We start from the raw sequence: 21,269 nt of genomic DNA on the forward strand, positions 1-21,269 counted from the left end.
TCTTACCAGATGCAGCGCCTCTACCTGCGATGGCTCCCAGAAGAGCGGGAGTTGTTCCTCGCAGGACACCAACACAATATTATACTGACAGTATGTAAAAGAACTAATATCTTTACTAACGGTAACCATAACCTCATATGCATAACATTTCTGTATACATCCCCAAGAAGACACAACTAGCCAAAGCGTCTCGCAGGACCACCGCCTTCCCCACACTGTGTCCAATGTCCCATATCTCAAACCCCAAAATGTGTGTGGTGACTGCGCAGCCACTAAAATGAGAATGTTACAGTTGGTGCACTTAGTAGAAATTACCTGCCGAGCGCTCCTGCACTCGGACCCGCAGACAATCATCACAAAGGATCCGCAGACACGGGGCCTTCCGTGATGCTCCTCCGGAGTGATCCCACCCGGGTGGATAATAATGTCTCTGAGGAGGTTTGGTCCCAAACCACTGATACAACTCTGCAGCGACCACTGTGTCTCTGTCCTAACGCACTACTGGGCAGGTTCCTAGTCTAGGGTCTGTCCCTGTAGTAACCACAAACTGTCTGTGACTCAGGGCCAAACTGGGGCTTACGGGGGAAGGTCTGGCCTAGTGTAGAGGCTACTTGCCTCTCTACACCCCGAGCTCCTACCTCTTCCCCTTCCTGGTCTGGACTGAGCAACGTGCTCCCCTGCGCAACCTACTATCCTCTTCCTGCAGAGACCCTGTCATCCTATTGGCTCTCTCACCTCACCTGATCTTGTGGGTGTTCATGGGACATGTGGTTCACCAGTCTAGCCCTTCTCCTGTTGGTCTGGGATTTGCGCGCTACCACAGCCACTCCCTGCGCATGCGCAAACTCTTGCCGTCGCCTCCGGGACTGACTGCGCATGCGTGAGTACCAAAATGGCAACTCCCTGAGCGCTCGGGCCGTGGCGGAGCCTCCTATACAACGAAGCACTACCTGCACACTCTGCAACCTTCCCTGACTCTCCCACCGCAGCGGAGGTGAGGGCAAACCTGGGGGACCTGGCTACATATCCTTAAAGAAAATATAGAATTCTCTGGCACCTTGACTATTACGGTAGCCCTTCCTAGATCAGGGACACTCTTCCTAACAATAAAACACAAAAAGTTGACCAAACTACTTCACACAAAGTTGCACTTTAAAAACATATCATTAACACCATACACTTAAGACTCCTCTCCTTTGGTGTCCTCCATGAGCCTAGGTGCCTGGAAGCTTCTGCAGCTCCTTTTATGCCCCTGTGTGATGTCTGTGTCCTACACTTGTAACTGGGCAAGGTACAGACATCCTTGGCCTATCAGGATTCACCCAGTAGGTTCTGGAACAAAGTAGTGGCCAGTCACCTGACAGGAGATACTTTGGCAACATAAAACTAGGTACATGAAATAAGCTACTGTACATCTAGGTTGGGCATTTCCTATACATTAACTCATTACATCCCTTCATTAGACTATAGTAAACCCACTAAAGGGATTAGATATACACATACATGTAACACATATCCCCCCCCTCCTCTGGGAGATTTTGCTGCTACGTGGAGTGTGGTGGTGCATACCTGCTGGGCTGGCTCACGGTAGATCTGAGTCTCCCGCATGGTGGTAGGGTATGTCAGATCAGGCTTCTGGGGTATAAACTGATTCGTACTCACAGTGACAGCGCCTCCATCTCTTGCAGGCCCCAGGGATGATGGGAGAAATCCCTGCAGGAGAGTTTCTTTGCTCTTCTTCCTGATAGATTTCAGTCTCAGGCAAGAAGGTATGCTAAAACACTAGAACACTTTAGTTTCCACAGCAACAGACAGAGCTTAAGGCCTTCACCCTCAGGATGTTCCTGGACCTGCACTCCCGGCCTAGGGCACCAGAAGCAGTCCTAGCTGTTCTCTTACTCCCTGGTGGAGTAAGAGGAATAGTGTCCCGCTGCTTCCCTAAGGGAGGGCCCACAGATTGGCCGAGCCCTGCACAACTGGTTTGAGTAGACTGGCCTCTCTCAAAGGTAGAAGCAACTGAATTAAATCAAGAAGTGCAGCTCATTAAGTACAGGAAAAGCAGGAACAATTCCTGAGTCCCTGATTGGACACAAGGCCTGGTTGCATGCCTCCCCTGTGAATCACTAATGCTACATAGGAGTGGGGAAAACCCATGATTACTCTTGGCAGGCCTGCTCTACAAGGGCTTACTGCCAAGAAGAGGGTAGACTAGTAGCCCAAAACCAGCCAGGGCTACACTCTCCCTCTGGTGAAATCCAATGGTCCCCACTTGGATCTAAATTTGCAGGCCCATCCTGTAAGTGAGTAACCTGCAACAGATACATAATGACATTACAACCAATAAACAATGGCATACAGTAGATACCATCATATGTACACAGATATATACCCACCCACCTTGGGATGGAGATATTTATAATAACTTGGATTTCCCCAACATGGAGAATCCTGTACTAATAGTAATGCCTGGGATCAGGTTTCTGTACTTTGAGCCCAGTGTGATCCGCTACTTTTACAAAGTCTGACCACCTAGAGGGGCCATTCTCAGGTCTGTACTCTACCCTGTCTATGAATATACTTCTTCCTACCTTCAGACCCTCATGAGGTGACATACCCTCTCCTCAGTCTGGTAAGCAGAGCAACTATTCCTGGATCTAAGACAGTCTATCACTGCATCTCAGAGCCATTCTTCTCTGTGTGCCTCAATTTCCCTCATGATAGGCTCTGGTACGTAAGGGTACTTATATCCATGAGATTGCCTATACCTAGCCACTATAGCCCTGTCTGCTCTACTGAGCTTGGTCAGCTTCTAACCCTGAGCCTTTCCTGGTAAGACCCAGTAAACAGGTTCTTCTGGGGCTGTCTCCTCGCAGAGTACGGAAGGCCCTTTAGGTATGACAATGCCTAAATTAATCTCCTTGAATCTCTTTCTGTGTTCCTCAGCCACCTCTTCGGTAGAGTAGGTTCCCTCATCCCACCAATGGTCTACAGTCTCCCCATCAATAAGTATAAATCGAATGTGCTTGATGGGCACAGAGTATCCCTGAAATAAGGGGTCCCACCATTTGCGAACAGTACCTGATGACCCTGATGAAGACACTGACTCGTCTTCTGTATCTATCCAAGAGGATATACCTGAAGTACCAGACAAACATGACGGCGAACTTTTAGGTCTACCCCTGAACACGGTCCTATAGATAATTGGATTCATTACAGGAACCTTACTTGACACAGGAATTTACCCATCAGACCCCTCATCTGACGTTACCCAATTCCGCCAGTCCGTGGATGGTTTGTGGGCTTTCTTCTTTTTACTACACCCTGACCCATGGTGGCTAGCGCAGAACCCCAAACTAGATGGGACAGGGGCAATGGTACTTGGGGTTGGGGTTAGGGAAACAGCATAGTCCTTGGCAAGGTTCTTGAGTCGGGCTATGCCGCGACCAGAGGGAGTCTTTGTCCGGGTCTACAGACCTTCTCTTCCCTCGGCCCGTAACCGTCTGCATATAAAGTTTTGTGTCTTCCCTAGAGAGGGCAGTACTCACCGGAGCGGTAGCAGCATAGTCCCGTTCCGCTCTGGCGGTAGACACGGAAATGACATCATCGACAGGAGACGCCACGGAGAATCGGTACAGGTCCAGGTCCCGAACCGGAAGCACGTCATCCGCTGGGGGAGACACCGGAAACTCGGCATGGTCCTTCACATGGAAGTAGGTGCCGGGCTGGGCCTCGTCCCAGATTCCTCTTTTGCAGCCTGCAGGAAGTAAGGGGGTGGTTCCTCACTGCTCCGCTGGCTCACGATGGTCGTCCGGTCATCTGGAGCAGCTGCAGGTACCTCCTCGATGGCACTGGGAGCCTCCACGGCCATGGGGCTTCTCCGCGGTTCATGCTGCACCATAGCTTGCTGTCTTGGGACCTCTGGGCTCACCCTCTCGACATCATGGGTAGGTGAGTCTTTCTTTTTAGCATTGTTGTAGTGGTCCGCAGGTTGGCGTGTCACCACTGATGCGAGGCTGTCGTGATCATCACCCGAGGATAGGGGCAGGGACACCTTCGCTGTGGAACGGCACCGGGGCACATCGCATTCACAGGTAGCTATTGACAGGAAGCAGTCCCACTTCTGCACCATGAGTGGAAGCGCACCCAACTCTCCCTGGGCAGTCACCTTACCCCATGGTTCTGTAATCTGTGGTTCCGGCTTTGGAACCGAGTCTGGAACCGGGGTGCACGGACCCACTGGAACATCTGCAATGGCACACTGACCCTGGGCGGTCACAGCGTCGAGGCTGTCCACTTCGATCAGTGTAGCTGTAGAGCCTTCCGGTTGGGCACCGATGTGATGAGTGGTACTACCGGCCATAGCTTGAAGGTACCGCACTGCATACAACGAGCTGTGGTACTGGGCTCGCCTCCGGGTGTCCTGCATTGAGAGCACAGGCACCACAGGAACCCTCGGCCGGCTATCTCCACTACCAGGAGGCCTCCTGGAAGTTTATATGGGGTCAGCCGACAATCAGCCATGCTGCTCTTGGTTTTGGCAACGGGAAGCTTAAGCACTTGATAAAGAGCTCTTTCTTGGTCGCCAGCTCCGAGGAACCGGGGGTGCGGCAGCTCGCATCTGGCTCCTCCTTCTGGTTTGGTGGAGATATGTGATTGGTGTTCATTGTGCCCCCTCCCTCTGGTGGAGGTTAGAGGAGGGGCACACGGTAGCAAGGGTTGGATCTGGCTCCGTGTTGAGCCACTCACATCGCAGGAGCAGGGCTCTGGCTTTCGTGCCAGACCCGAGCAGATTTCTGCAAACAGCTCTCATGCAGACTGTTTACACGCAGCATATGCGCCATCCAGACTTGGTGGGGGACGCCATTTTAGATCACACAGTCCACACGATGCACTCCCTTGCCGGGCAGCCGCCATCTTGAGTGGAATAAAGTGTTTCATCATAGCGTGACCCTCACAACTTTGCAACGGGCCTGCTCTCCTGATACTTCTGCAGCACATGGTAGTCTCTGACCTGTGGGGCATCAATATACCCAAGCTAGGCAAAACTCCCTCTGCAGCATACTGCAAACGATTGCAGCCCAATACTGCACCGACACACTTTATTCGAGCAAATACCCAGTATGTACCTGGCAGATACCTGGAATGCGCCGCTCCTCACCTCTGACAAGCCCCGTTGCGTTTGCCTTCCCAGCCTGGGTTCATGCCTGGCTGACGGGCGGCTGATCTGTTAAATGATAATGATTAGGATTTAATAGGCTGCAATGCTTCGCGTGTCTACCAGATGGCATAAATTCATGAATTGTAATGCAGTATATATATATGTATACTGTGCAGTATTGCAGCCAGCGGGAATAAAATGCCTCAATCCCTGCCTGGAAAATAACGCAATGCACTCGGGCAGAAAACAGTCACAAACCTCAATACACCCGGGTATACCCGAATTCGTGGGACTAGCCGAGCTCGAATAAAGTGTGTCGCCAGTGTACAAGTGCTCTGCGGTTCCATAGTCTGGCTACTGGCTAGTAGTACTCTGGGCTCTTCCCTGTGCAGTACTCTTGTGTCGACCCATCTTGGCTGCCAGTGTTTCGCAGATCCTTCACTCGGTGGCTCCTGGGGAACACCCAGGTACACCCCTTCCCTTCTAGGTATCATATATATATAAATATATACATATTATATATATGATATATTATATTATATATTATATAATATGATTTAGCTATTTATTAAAAACATGACTAGCTTAGCCTCTACTCCCTTCCCTGCTAGCTACCACAGTAAGTACCATCACCCTTTCCCTTCCCTTCCTGTCACCAAATGATGGTAAGGTGGGAAGTGATTGTATTTAAGGAGAAAAACACCATGAGAATGCTTACTCTTGAAGTGCTTCCCCTGAGTCATAAGTAAAACCACAGCTTTCAACAACATGTAGTAACAGGCAGGCAATAATCTTTCCAAAATTGTGCCAAAACATTTTTTATTACAAAATATGCATGCATACTATAGGAGCTATACAAAATTAAATGTACATTAGAAATATTTAAATAAAAGTATTTTCTCTTCTAGAGCCAGGAGGGACCATCCAGGTACCATGTAATCCCATTTATAGCTGGGGAAGCATCAGTGGGGCTAAAAGGCCTTTAAATTGATTATTCAATAATCTGAATTCAACTAGAACAGCACACACACACGTACTACATTTCTTGCTACGGCCGTCTCAAGCATCACGTGAAAAAATAGAGCAATGCACATGTTTGTGCTGTTCCAAGATAAACATAGAAATATAGAAAACATATTATTTGATAGGTGATAAAAACCACTTGGCCCACCTAGTTTTCTTTTTTTCTTTAAAGCATTTTCTTGTATAGCGCTGCTAGTTTTACGTAGCACCTTACAGAGACATTTTGCAGGCACAAGTCCCTGCCCTGTGGAGCTTACAATAAATTTTTTGGTGCTTGAGGCACAGGGAGATAAAGTGACTTGATCAAGGTCACAAGGAGCTGACACCGGGAATTGAACCAGGTTCCTCTGCTTACCTCAGTGCCAGTCAGTGTCTTTACTCACTGAGCCACACCTTCTCTTCTCCAATTTTCTTATCCATGGTAAAACCTCAGACTTTATTTCATTCTTGTCTTTCAAATTTAGGGTAGCATTGTGTTTATCCCAAGCATTTTTAAATTCCCTTACTGTATTAGCCTCCACCACCTCTGTTGGGAGATTGTTCTACAAATCCACCTTTCTGAGAGGAAGTGCTTCCTCACATTTCCCCTTAACCTGCCACCATCTAAGTTCAGAGCATGAACGCTAGCACTTTCTATATATATTTTAACGTTTCAATAATATCCCCCCCTCTCAATTCTCTATTACAAAATGTACATTTGGATCATTTATTTTTATCCTACCTGTTAAGCTTTACAATGTACTGTGCAACGTGCACCCTTTTAGGAGCCCTTCTTTGTGAAATCTGACAATTCTGGAGATTTGGGACAATATTTACAAGGCAGTCTTCTGCCACAAGACACCATCTGTCACAAAGACACCTTACAGCACATTCAAGACAGTTTAGTAGATATGGGCCATGGTCTCTAGAACTGAACAAAGTACTGTATGTGAGGTATTACTAATGAACTATAAGTGGCAGTATCACAACCTCTTTCTTCTGCTAATTCTTTTCCCTAAACAGCCATCGGCACTACCACACATTATGGATTTAGGGTCTACAGGGTACATCCCCAGAAGGGCACTAAATGAGAGCAAATAACGTTATGTTACCTAATTAGGTAACAGGCATTTTTCCCCCTCATTTAATGGTTATCCTCAAAGATAATCATATGCATAAATAAGGTTCATTAGCAAAACCGAGGTCCATTAGCAAAACCACCATCCTTATGTTACCTGTGTTTTCCAATACACCATCCATTCCTTTTGGTCAAACTTTAATGTACATTAATAGGGTAGCGTTATTAACAGAGATTTTTATGTGTGTTACCAAAGCTAATGAAAATGTTTATAATATTATAAATGTATCATTTTTACACTTGTTAACTTTTTCACTTAATTATATGGTATGTAATATAATAATGACTGTATAAAGAATGGGAGTACAAATAATGTACATCCTGGCATCCCTCAACAATATTAATTATTTTATTTATCAAATGTTTTACCAGGAAGTAATACATTGAGAGTTACCTCTCGTTTTCAAGTATGTCCTGGGCACAGAGTTATAATGACAAATACATGGTTGCAAATACATGGATACATTAACTGAACAGGGTTATACATTATATTTAAAGACAATGCATGACCAGTTAAAGATAATATATGTTTTAGGAGTATGTAACCATTACAGACCATATTGAAATGTGAGACAGCTTTAGTTTTTAAATAACTTAGACCAGTGGTGACTTTGAGAGTCTTGGGTAGATTGTTCCAGTTGCGAGGTGCACTGTAAGAGGAGGAGCTGCCAGATTCTTTGTTAAAAAAAGTGACAAAAAGAAAAGACAAAAAGAAAAGAGGTTGGGGCGCTCCCTATTTGTATAGGCTTGTGATGTTGCCTGTGTGGTAGTGCGTAACCAAAGAAAGGGTAGTGTATACTTGCCCTTGTTGTTTTCTGCAGCTGGACCAGTAGAGAAGATAAAGCCCGGAATCTTCTTGTAGTTGCAGTGGAGGTGGAGGGTTGGTCAGCGCACGGGATTTTGCTCAAACGTAGAGATAAGAGGATAGGAAGATATGGAACACGGTATTAGTGTTTTAGTAATCGAACGGTACAATACAGCCAAAAGAACTTTGGAATTAAAAATGTATGAAAAATATATTTTTAAAATAGCTTAAAACTCTGACGAAGCATTATTGCGAAACTAGTTGTTCCCTGCCGGAGCCCATTGATTGAAGGACCCAGCCAGCCTGCTGACATCCGGTAAGACCTCCTCTTCCGGTCCCGCCGTCGGACGCGACCACGGGAGCTGTACTGGTGAGAGGAATATCACCGGACGATCAGGCTGATGCTGGGCTGTTTTAAAGCTGTACCGTGAGTGTTATTTTGACTTTGATTTCTGTACCTAATAAATTCTATTTTGCTCACTCACCGAGTTCGGCCCTTTTCTTCCTATTTGGGCCCCCGGGAGAGAAGCAACTCACGTACTGCCTCCACCAGGAGGGTGAGAAAGCTATTGTTTTTAGCAGCATTCCGTGAAGGAAAGACTGCGCATTAAACTCTGCTAACCAGCCCCATTATCCCCTTTTTACCTCAGACCAACAACAGGCTATATAAACACACCCTGTTAGTCATCCACATATAGCACGTATTCTGCTTCTGTTCACAAAAAAACCACACAATTCCATTTAAATTTTATTTAAGGATTTTATTTAAGGATTTTTAAGCTATTTTGGAATATATTTTTTCATACATTTACTTTTAATTACCAAGGTTCTTTAATTCCAAAGAGTTTTAAGCTATTTTAAAAATATATTTTTCATACATTTTTAATTCCAAAGTTCTTTTGGCTGTATTGTACCGTTCGATTACTAAAACACTAATACCGTGTTCCATATCTTCCTATCCTCTTATCTCTACGTTTGAGCAAAATCCCGTGCGCTGACCAACCCTCCACCTCCACTGCAGATTCTTTGTTAAACCTTGGGACCGTGATTTCCTTTATATTAATATACAACTAGATTAAATGAAGGATGTCCATTACATTACTTTTAAGATATTCCAACAAATAACTCAATGATAATCCTGGTCTGGATGTGAGTAAGGGCGGCTTTTGGAAGGTGCTCAATGTCGTAGTGTTATCCTGTGCTAACATCAACGGAGGTCTGAGGATCTCCGTTGTTAACTAAACTGCTCATTACTATATGATTTGCAAATGAGCAAGCCTAAGGTCCGGTAAAATGTAAGGATCCATTGTTTTTAAGGAAAAAGTCAGGACATTGCTTCACTAAGCACCTTTGGGGATATACGTTACGGAAATGGATACAATGTATGTTAAATTGAGATAACAGAACGTTAAAACTTTAGCGACCTTCTTAGGATCTACTCCTATGTGTGTATACTATGTGCAAGTTATTGTATTGAGCCATTTTCCATATAGCTTTTATCGGCACCATTTCTATATATGAAAATACATTATTCAATGTTTTTATTTTATTTTTTGCAGTTTTATTAAAGAATGCAAAGAAAGAAGAAGAAAAGCCGTTCCGAGACTGCGCAGATCTGTTTTACGCTGGGTTTAACAAAAGTGGCGTCTACACAATATACATTAATAATGTGTCAGAACCTAAAAAGGTAAAGAAACCTTTTTACAACTTTAATTATAAGAGACATATTTATTATTTGGAATGTAGATAACTTTGTTACGTGTAAATTTAGTTAAAGTACAAATCTTCTTCCATATCCACTAAGCTTTTTGTTTGAGAAAGTATTTTTTATATTTTAATATGCTGTATATTATATAATTATTTAAATATCAGATCTGGTTAGAATGTAAAATATGATTTTAATGTGAACTATGGTTTTGTGTTTCATATTTCCACCATCAATCTTCCAGATTAATCCTAGTAAACATTTTACTCTCATTAGTCGAATTTAGTCCTACATTATGTGAGTTTGTAGCTGTTATAGTGCAGCCCCTTCTGTGAAGGAAATTCAATAAGCGCAGAAATACTGTACAATATGCTTAAGGGTTTAAACCTGGGTAATTTTCCCGAATTCTACTCATTTTAGTATCCTAAATAATGTTTTAATTTAATAAATGGCAGCTTTTACAAACCTTCTTAGGCCTCGGCCATGTTTAGCGCTTGCTTGCTGAAGCGTGCTGACGCGCGCTCCCACTCAGCACTGAGCCCATACAGCCGCAATTAGAGCGGCTTTAGTAGGGGCTCACCTGCGCTTCCGCAAGTGCGCGGAAGCGCAGGTCTTAGGGGAATTTAAAATTCCCCCGCTTGCCGGCGCGACAGGCCGGTCACGTGAGCGGTTCGCCCAATGAGGGCGAACCAGCTCCGTGACGTCACTGGCCCGCTCCCGGGCCAGTGACGCGCCCGCCCCCGACCCACCCCCTGACGGCCCGCTGACAGCGCGTGCGGTAAGCAACCGCAAGGCCAGGGAAAGCACCCGCTTTCCCTGCGCCTCCGCACGCCAGCAGGGAGCCTGGCCGAGGCCTTATACAGTGCAGTATTAGTGGTTACTAAATATTATTTAGTTGAAGTGGCTTTTAAGTTGGTGAACCTGGATCATTTCAGTATTATGATTTAAACACATTGTCACTGTGGAAACGTTGTTTTTTTAATTTTATTACACATCTCAAATTGCTTATATAGAATAAGCTGAGAAAGTGTCTCGGGGTGTAGGGATCAATTCAAAGTAATCTGTGCTCTGTGCTCTGTGCATGCATTTTTTACATTCTGCCTGCAGCTGCATCTGATGAACTGTAAGAAGCTTATTAAGCACGTTTTTACACAGATTGTAAATCAGAAAATGTACAGTACACCACTGCAGATCTGGAAGAATTTGTAGATGCTAATTTCAAGGCAAATAAGAATCTAGACAAAATGTAGAGAATTCAGTTAATTCCCGTGTCACCTAACTCCTTCCTAACTCCCTTATCTTTTCACTTCAGAAATTGACCTGCCGTCAGATATGCATCTTTTCAGTGGATTATAAACCAACCACTTCATGATCATAGTTTGAATTAGAATGATGAGATGCATTCATGTGTTTATTGTTCTTAAGGGTGTAAACGGTTGACGTCAAATCCATCTTACATTTGTTTAAAGTAAAATCATAAATAGCACGTCAATATTTGCTAGTGACAGCGAATGCAATTCCAGAATATTCAAGTGATTTATATGAGAATATTCACACATTTATAGGAGTACAAAGCTTACATGGTGGGCCGAACATAAAGTATGCAAACTACAATTGTAGAGATGCAAATGACATGCAAATGAAATGCAAGGCCAGAATGAATAAGGTTTGCCAAGCACGTCTTTGCTCTGTGCAATGCAGAAACATTAGGGATTTTTTATTTTCTCTATATAAATATTTTGCTTTTCCCAAACTAATATATAATTTCTAATTCACTATTAACTTCATCAAGCATGTACTGTGTCATATTACCATTTAGCTCTCAATATAATAAACCATTTTCCCAATATGTTGAACCATTTATTGTGTTGCATATTATATTAAGACTTGTCACATGAATGACGATCATAATTTGCCAGGGCTGCCATTCCATTTGAATTTAAAATAATGTTGCGGGGTCAAATCAACATTTTTTTTCCCAAAATAGCAGTTTATTCATGTATTGTCATGCTAATTGTTGTGAACTTTTTATTTCGCTCCTGTGCCCAAATAAAAACAGCAGAAGCAAAACTGTATGGCAAGTTAGCAATCACAAGAAGACAGATTTACTAATGCACAACATAGCATTTAAGGTTCGATATAGTGCTTGAGATTAAACCTTTACGCTTGTTAAAAGGGGTTTAATGCTTGAACAACATGACATTGACTGGGACATGAGCCAAATAAGGGCATATTCTGCCAAGAGCTAGGGGAAGCTAACATTTACAATTAAACTGAAGCTCACATAAATACAGCAGGTGTTCACATGCACTATTGGGAAATGTTATCAGCCACAGTGCTAGCCAGTTAATTATTTATGTGGTAAGACTTTTTATCAAAGAGATTTTACTTGAATTGTTTGCTTCTTTAGGATTACATTAGTTAAATTGGGGGGGAGGGGGAGTGGACATTACTTCACGCCGTTTATACATTAGGATTAATGGAATATACATCCTCAATAAACTGGTGCAATAATCAAAATTAATGAGGTGAAAAAAATTAGTCAAATCAATTGGATTGTGTCTGTTAAATCTGACTATACTGTATGTGCTCCAGTATTGCACCAGCTTTGTAGTAGGTTAAATTTGATTTAATGACCGGCAATGTGTATATGTGACACTGTTTTTTCAAACTGACCACTTAATTAAATGACATTTAGTTCATGCTAAATACAATAGGGCACCAACTCGCACAACATCCTATAGACCAGAGATGGGCAACCTATTTTTCAATGTAGCCACAGGTGTGGCGAATGAGAAGTGAAAATCGCCACACCATGTAAAAATTGAGAAATTAGGTTGCTCAATCAAACATTTAAAACAACACATACTGTTTGTCTGCTTCACTCACCTGAGCACTATCACCTGCTGCTGCTTCCTTTACCTCAGCACTATCACCTGCTGCTTCCCTCACCTCAGCTCTATCACCTGCTGCTGGTTCACTTCGTTGACTCATTCAGAAAGTGGAAACCAGCACACGCCATCAGAAAAAAGTTTATTTTACTGTGGGAGCTGGCAAACTCAAAATCACCACATTTTCATGGCCAATTCGCCAATTGTGGCGATTGGCGACAGGGTTGCCCATCTCAGCTACAGACAGAGTGCATGACACAATGCATGAATGCAGTATTAAGGGGTTGCATTAAACCGTACATACTTTGCTCAGAGTCTTGGGGCATCATCTAGCAGCTTCGATAAGTAACTCATTGAGTATTTTGAGCACTTCTCGATCTAGTTGGCAAGTGTAGCTACATTCAGAAAGCTTCGACAACTTGCCAAACTAGCTCGAGAAGTGCCTCTCCCTGATCGGTAGTGCTCCCACACAGACAAACCGTGCGGGAGCTCTAAAAATGCTTAAACTTGCATTTTTTGGAAATATCAAGCTATTCTAGTACTGTAGCTCTGAGAGTCACATCGAGGCTGCAACTCGCAAGTAACTCGCAGGTTCTCATCTTGCCACCTCAAGGATCCGCTGCATCTGATCGAAGCCGGGAGTCTCCGGAGCTGAGCCGCATTAATACCAGCTCCGGAGACCCCCTGCTTCAATACTGTGTTATTAAAATTTAAATTAAAACAGTGCGATCGCCCGTAAGAGCTGTGCAGGGAGATGTAGCCCACTCTGTGCATCTCTCTCTGTGCAGTTCTTACATACCGCAAGCAGATCGCACGGGCAGGACTTAGGAAAAGGCTGAGATAAGGACACTGCTATCCCGAGTGGTATTGGCATTTTCCTACCTCACGGTTTTTGAGTTGCGCAAACTCTTTCTGAATACCGTGATAACACAAATGTCAGACCGTGAGGTAGGGTCATGTAAAACCATTCGATGTGGCATTGATTTTATCAAAGCTACTAGAATAGGTCCCTTGGCCTGTGATGTTCAGTCAAGTCTGCATGGTTCCCACTTTAAAGGCAAGCAGCAAACTACAACTAAAGGCAACAAAGCAATAGAGATTTTTATAATAAAGAAAGGGTAAAGTATATGGATGTATAAAATAACAAATAATACAATGAAAGATAGCAGAACAACAAGATGAAAATATTTACAAACTATAGATGTGACAGGATATAAAAGGATAGTGTAACCTATTGAGTCCTCTACCAGGGATCATAAAAATAATAAAAAAGATAGTGTAACCTACCTCTACCAGGGATCAATCAGCAGGACTCCCAGAAGATGCAAAGTGATATAATGCAGGACATGGGGAAAGCTGACAAGTGGATGTTCTCCATTTGTCAAACAGTAAAACCACAAAGGGTTGGCTCATTTATGTTACCAAGCAGCATGGCCACTTTAAATGCCTTATAATCAGTGCCGTAGCTAGACACGCGTGGGCCTCTAGGCAAAAACATTTTCAGGGCCCCATAGATTCAGGCGTAAATTCGCCTCAATTTAAATTGGAGGATATCTCTCATCATCTCTCCTCAGCTCTCTGTCCCTCCTCCTCCATGCTAACCTGTGGGACGGAGTAGTGAGAGGCAGGCGGGGGGAGATGATGGTATGCAGTGGCGGTGGGCCGCCAGAGTTAAGCAGAGGAGTACCCGGCTGAGGAGTTAGGAGTTGCACGGAGTCAGAGCAGGACAGATTGGAATAAAAGTTGGAAATAATAATAAAAATAAATAATATAGCCTTCACGTATGCTTGACTCCTACAGGGTCTCATTATAGCTAATTAAGACAAAAGAAATAAAACAAATAGATATTGTTTTTTTTCTATTATCTAAGTATCAATCTGCATATATTACGAAGATAGATATTGCAAATCAATCCATGTCACAGATGTAGCACATGCTCCCCCCACCCCCCTCCTGGGAGATCTTGTCATGGCTATTGCTAGTTGTAGTGCTGGTTACTTGTGAGGTACAGGAGAGATCAGTTTCTCGCGAGGGTGGGTGGGAAAACAGGTAGACTTTTGGAGATTCCTCTGGTTCTCTCTTCTTGGTGTCAGCGCCTCCAGACATAGGGGGCTTCAGCAAGGCTGAAGGCGGTCCCTGCGATGACAGTCATTACTTTTAATACCTCCCTCCACACAGACTTCCGTGGAGCCAGAAGTATAAATGAGGATAGTCTTTATTACAGCAGCCACTGCTGGTGTTGGCACAGCATATGCTCCAGTTATTAAGGTAATCCCTGGTTTCTGGATGGTACTGGCCTGCTGGTAAAGGTGAGGCCTCTCTGTATCAGGTTAGTGCCTCAGCCCATGAGGGACTGAGCACATGTCTCTCTCCCAGTCGGGAGGAGAGCTCATAGCTCCTACCCCATAAAGGGATAGTCTGGAACAACAATCACTAAATGAAAGACCCACCCCTAAGGGCTGAACTTTATACTTTAATTTAGGCACGTCCTTCCTGTAGCTCAAAGAGGGAGGACCCAATATATGCACCACCACTCCGGTCACTCAGGAAGTCAGCATGAGGAGGGGGAACCCCCATAAGACAGCCTGTCACTGTCTGTGATTTACTAGAAGTTACATGACAGGGAAGGTAGAGAGATAGCTGGACCAGCCATCGCTATACAGAAAAAAAGTGTTATTTTATTATTGTACAGTTTGGGTGTAATGCAAAGCTATAGTAGCCTAACTGGTCCTAAAGAAATGTTGATTTGTTAAAAGAATACTTGATAATGGATTGAAAAGACAGTACAATCTCTGTAATTGTGTGTACAATGTTCTAGAAACCTCATAGATCTTTTTTTTCATGTGTAAATTATGTCATGAAAGATACTTTTTTATTGCATTTTAGCAAAGATTGCGTGCTGTGTATGCTGTCCTTGTCAATCTGTGGTTTACATTCACATCCTGTAATAATTTGCCTTGTTATTGTTGCATGTCACACACATACATTTATGACTAATCTGAGAGTGTTACTGAATGTACTTTTCAAACGAGTCCCTCTCCTCCCATAATGACAGTAACTCTATTCTACAGCAACCATACCACAATCATGGCCAAGGGGCCCAAGTGAGCAGCAACTGAGAGTTATGGGCAAATATTAAAGAGATATTAATTGAATAGTAATTACAATGTTTACCAATAGATAGGGACCCATGTGTTTGATAGGGTGCAAATCAGTTAGTTTGCTTATACCCTAGCACCACATATATATTTATATCTGAAATTAAGCTACACCTCTTCCTTCATTATGTAATGGTGTGTAAATGGGTTTTGTCAATTTACTGCATGTTGGAGTAAGTAAAGACTAACCTTTACATATTCCAAACTATTTGAAACACACACAAAAAAATATTTTTGTGATTAGCTTGTTCTTCATTTTGCCAAATCGTTAATGCAATTGGAAAAACTGATCATTAAATTCAGTTACACTGATTATTACATTTGTTATTTTATTAAAACATTCTGCATTGAGTAGAAATAATACATCTGATAATATTACTAATATTTCCATTGCTATGTTACTGTAACCCCCCTCCTAAGGGGTTATTAACCCACCCTAATTTACTATGGGGATTCCAACGTCACAGAGGGTTATATAAGGAGGAGGAACTATTCTATAAGGTTAGGTTCCAGGAGGACATGAAGATAGGATTCTCAGAGAGAGTAGATAAGTAATGTTTCTAAAGTAATAGTTTAGACCAATCCCCCTTATTTATTATGTTGTAGATAGAAACAGTATCCATTAAGTTAAGTTTACTCAGTGCAACTAGATCAAAGTACTGTCATTGAAGTGTTAAGGTTGGGCACTGATGGAAGAACTGGATTTATAAAATATACAGTAGGTCGTGCCAAACTAAATATATTAGTTTCTTTGAATTTAGACCAGGGTAATGCTGTTGATGTGATCTACTTAGATTTTGCAAAGGCTTTTGACATGGAGCCACACGAGTTTAGTGTACAAAATAAAGCAAAAATATTTGCACCTAGATTGAAAACTGGTTGAAGGATAGACAACAGAGAGTTGTAATTAATTGAACATTTTCATGCTGGGCTAAAGTTGTGAATGGAGTACCTCAGGGATCGGTACTGGGACCCCTGCTTTTTAACTTGTTTATTAATGACCTTGAGGTTGGCATAGAGAGCAAAATCTCCATCTGTGCTGATGACACTAAATTGTGTAAGGTAGTAGAATCAGAGCAGGATGTAATTTCTCTCCAGAAGGACTTGGAGAGACTGGAAACATGGGCAGGTAAATGGCAGAAGAAGTTTAATACAGATAAATGTAAGGTTATGCATTTGGGAAACAAGAATAAAAAGGCAACTTACAAATCAAATGGGGATAAATTAGGAGAATCATTCATGGAGAAGGATTTAGGAGTGCATGTAAACACCAAGTTTAACAATAGTGCCCAAAGTCATGCAGTACTGTAGCTGCAAAGGCAAACAAGATCTTATCTGGCAGATACAATAGATATCTTCAAAAATAAAGGTAGGACATCATTTTACAATGAAAAGGTATACAGGGATATACCAAATAAGTAAACATGGGAAGGATGTTGATCCAGTGTGTAATCTGATTGCCAATATATGGAGTCAGGAAGGAATTTATTTCTGCCTTTATGAGATATCATTAGATGATATTTCACTTGGGTTTTTGTGTTTCCTTTCCCTGGATCAATATACTGTAAGTACAAATATAGGATAAAGTATCTGTTGTCTAAATTTAGCATAGGTTGACCTTGATGGACGTATGTCTTTTTTCAATCACATCTAGTATGTAACTACAGTATGTAGCTATGTAACGTGTCTCTAAGTGGTATGCTACTTTTTTTCCAGAGCATTGCACTGAAGTAAATAATATAAATTTTTAATGATGTTGCCATTGTAACCATGTGATTGTTATTTCCTTTCACAGAATCCCTACTTCATTTTATTAACTCTGTCTCCCGAGGGAGGGTGGTATCAAAATCTGACTTGAATTTCCACATCCTCTAATTTAACTTTGTAATTTTTCCATCCCAGGGAGCAGCAGGGAATGTGACAGGGACTTCCCCATATTTAGCGACTTACTGTATCCAATAAACTCAGAAAAACTGCGTAGGCTTTGTGTGAACCTTTCCTTTTCTAAGAATGTTATTTAGCCTACTGTAATTCAATAAAAGTAGATTTCTGCTGTATTTAATAGGCATTGCTCTCTCTTGCTAAGCATGTACATTTAAAGCACAAGGGTTGATTAGTGTATCACATGTAATGCTCCCTACGCCTCACTCAGTCCATGCATTTTTGACCACTGTGGCTAGCAAAAGGTTAAAAAATAATGATATTTTAATGATGTATATTTTTTTTAAATCTATGTCAAAGTATGGTCACATTGGTTAACTATCTTGCTATTTTAATGTACTTTAGAAATTGCCCTTTTGCCAATGTGTACTAGTTGAAAAAAACCTGAAATTGAGCCCAGCAATTCTGTTATCATTAGTCACAATGTTCCAAGCACCCGGAATTACCTGTTACCTAGCGTTACCCGGCACATTTCAGCTACCTGGACATTACCCGGACCCGAAAACTGGGAAGTGGGCGTAATACCCGGCGTCAGGTAATGTCAGGGTAGCTGAAAATAATCTTATTACTTACCTTTCAGCCAGCGACTGACGACATCTAGGAACAGCAGCAGTAGTCCTGTGGTGGTAAGCAGTGTGTGTGTGCCGCCGGGGAACCACGTGACCGGAGCAGGAGACGGAGCGTTCCTATTGGACAGCCATCAGTCCAATAGGAATGCTCCTGCTCTAGTCACATGGTTCCCCGGCAGCTCACACACACTGCTTACCTACTGCAGTGCTGTGTAATGGATTCCTCCTGTCCCACGCCGGCTGAAGACAGTTCCGATACTGCCACCGCCACAGGACCTCTGCTGCTGTTCCTAGATGTCGCCGCCACCCTGCAGGTAAGTGAAAAACCGGGTAACCGATCGGGTAGAACTATTGATTTTGGCTGGGTACCCGGTTTTTATTTTAAACTCACTACCCGGTACAACACTAGTCACAATGAATACAGTAAGTCGTTTTGCTAAAAGTACTCATTTATATACTTATTTTATTTATCCATGAAACTTTCTTTCTATAATAACTGAAGAGGATTTCAATTTTCTTGGGAAAAAAAAAAAGTCCTTTGTTAAATGAAGTGGTCTTTAATTGGAAAAAATATAATTTTCCCCACACAATATTCCCATCCAGAGGTAATTGAACAGGCCCCGGAAAATTGTCTAGAGAAGTTTAGTTGGGATGTACAGAAAAATAGTGGGAAGCAATTTAAATAGATAATCAATGCAAAAACATTTCTTTACAGCAGAGGGGAATGCAAGAACTATTCAGTTAGATGTTCAATCAAACGTACACCATACTGTATGTACAAAACCGAAAAAAGGTAGTCAAAAATGGTATTTAAACTATTATAACAGAAAGCATACATACAGTGCAACATTGACAGCTATACAAATAAGCATGCTCCCATCAATCTCATAGCACAGTCCTGCCTTTTAAAATATCAAGATCTCAGTTAAATAAACCTGATGCGTTTATAAGAAATCAGAAAGCGTGTGGGACTGTGGGCACTCAGAGGACTGTTAAAACCACTGGAAATAGTGCTTCCCGCTTTATTGGATTTTCAATGTAAACATTCCTCCTTCCTAATCTACCATGTAATCAGGTTGTCAATGATAACACCAAGGCATGCTATAACCATGTATTCATATGCTGTATTTCATACTTTGGTGCATTTGTGTGGCTACGTTTGCCAGCGGAACATGTGTATTAATCAGAATGTCTTGACAGATAAATAATGGATAGACCCTAGTATTAGTTTTTTTTTATAGTGGTGAGAACTTTCACATTTCCTTTGGTTTCCATTCTAAAAAACATTTGTGTTTTGGTTCTAAAACAATGTTTGTTTTGGTTGTGATTTTGCCAAAACTCAATCGGTTTTGGTTTTGGATTTTGACCAAGTTATTGAAAAATCTAAAAGACAACAAAAAGCAAGGAGATGCTAAAATAGCACAGTAAAAGCTTTACAAATGCTTAAAATAAATATACAATCATAACACAATTAGTAAACTGAAAAAATCTAACTGAATAATAATCCAGATCTGTCGGAAACACCTAGAAATGGGTATTTGGCCTGTGGTTCCGGTTTTGGTTCCAAAAATCTGAAATTGTTTTTGCAAAGTAGGGTTGGGGTACGTTCTGATTTCAAACACCCCGTTTTGCCTATTTCTACTTTTTTGGGGCACTGCATTCAAGTACTGAATTGTTACAAGCAGACATTTTCAAACCCTGAATAACTATTGTAGTGCCATTGAAATTTATATTTTATAAGCTCTTCTGTATTATTTTTGCCAGGATTTATTTACAATTTATATGTGCAAAACCTTTGTCCAAGTTTCTGAATGTTGCAAATTTTGGATATTCGTAGTTACCGTATTCTGCCATCACCAATACAGATGCAGCGGCCGATATTCGAACACTTCACGCGTTGTATACCTCGGAATACCCATGTCATGGCGCGTGATTTCTTCTAACCGTACCGCCTTTAGACGCGAGTGCAGGCGAGTGCAGAAAATGGCATTTTAGTGTTCTGGCTTTTAAACACCTGAAATTAGCACAGTAGCACAGTACTGTACACATTCAATTTATTCATTTCATTGCACCGAAAGAAACAGAATCCATGAAATGCACACATAGCAACCGCGATAAACACGTGTGCCTGGGGCGATTGGCTGCTTTAATGCCACGTGGAGTACAGCAGCGCACACGAAAACGGCTTCCTGATTTGTTCGAATAACGTCCGCTGCATCTGTATCTTACTTAGAGTGGGACTCTGACACTAAATTTAGGGGACGAAATTGTAAACAAAAGTGGCGAATATTGTTGATTATTGTGAATCCTGACAAAATTCTTATAAAATGTGAACTTTATTTTAGGTGCTCCAAATAAACAAATAGTTTGCTGTAATGTTTTGTTGATTTGCACAATTCTTTTAAAAAAAAGTGTAGAATTTCTCTCAATGCAACAGTGGCCGATTCACATAGCTTTACAAATACTTTAAGTGCATAATATATACAAGTAAACATTGGGGATTGTAATCCCTGCCTTAAACATTAGAATCTACCGAGTGTATATTCAGTAGTAAAATTGTGTGCACAAAGTTTTGACCCTTACCCCCCTGCCTGCTCAGCCCCAGTGCTCACGCCTCCCCCTCCCCACCTGGTATCCAGCGTCAAATGATGTTGTGGGGTCATGTGACGTGGTGTCACACGACCCGCGGCATCATTTGACATCATGTCGCCATGGCAATGCAATGCATCGCCCAATGTCGTCAGAGAGAAGGTAAGTAAGTAATACTGAGCATGACCGTTAGCAGGTCCTAACACTCCCTGAGTTAAAATTCTTATTTACCTGTATAATTACAGGAAGAATGATCTGCATTGGATCTGTCGTAACCCAGCAAAATGAAACTGACCTGCCAACTTGGGATGTG

The 21,269-nt window shown here is 42.3% G+C and overlaps 1 protein-coding gene across 2 annotated transcripts in view; it reads left to right on the forward strand.

The window, feature by feature from the left end:
* Nucleotides 1-21,269, forward strand: part of ANGPT1 (angiopoietin 1) — a 375,883-nt gene that overhangs the window by 252,645 nt on the left and 101,969 nt on the right. For both annotated transcript variants that reach the window (XM_075582478.1, XM_075582477.1), the window contains exon 5: nt 9,663-9,790. In XM_075582478.1, coding sequence (XP_075438593.1) covers nt 9,663-9,790 — 128 coding nt within the window. The remainder of the gene's footprint in view (nt 1-9,662; nt 9,791-21,269) is intronic.

This window comes from Ascaphus truei, chromosome 2, assembly GCF_040206685.1.
Source record: "Ascaphus truei isolate aAscTru1 chromosome 2, aAscTru1.hap1, whole genome shotgun sequence".
In the NCBI taxonomy this organism is placed as follows: Eukaryota; Metazoa; Chordata; class Amphibia; order Anura; family Ascaphidae; genus Ascaphus; species Ascaphus truei.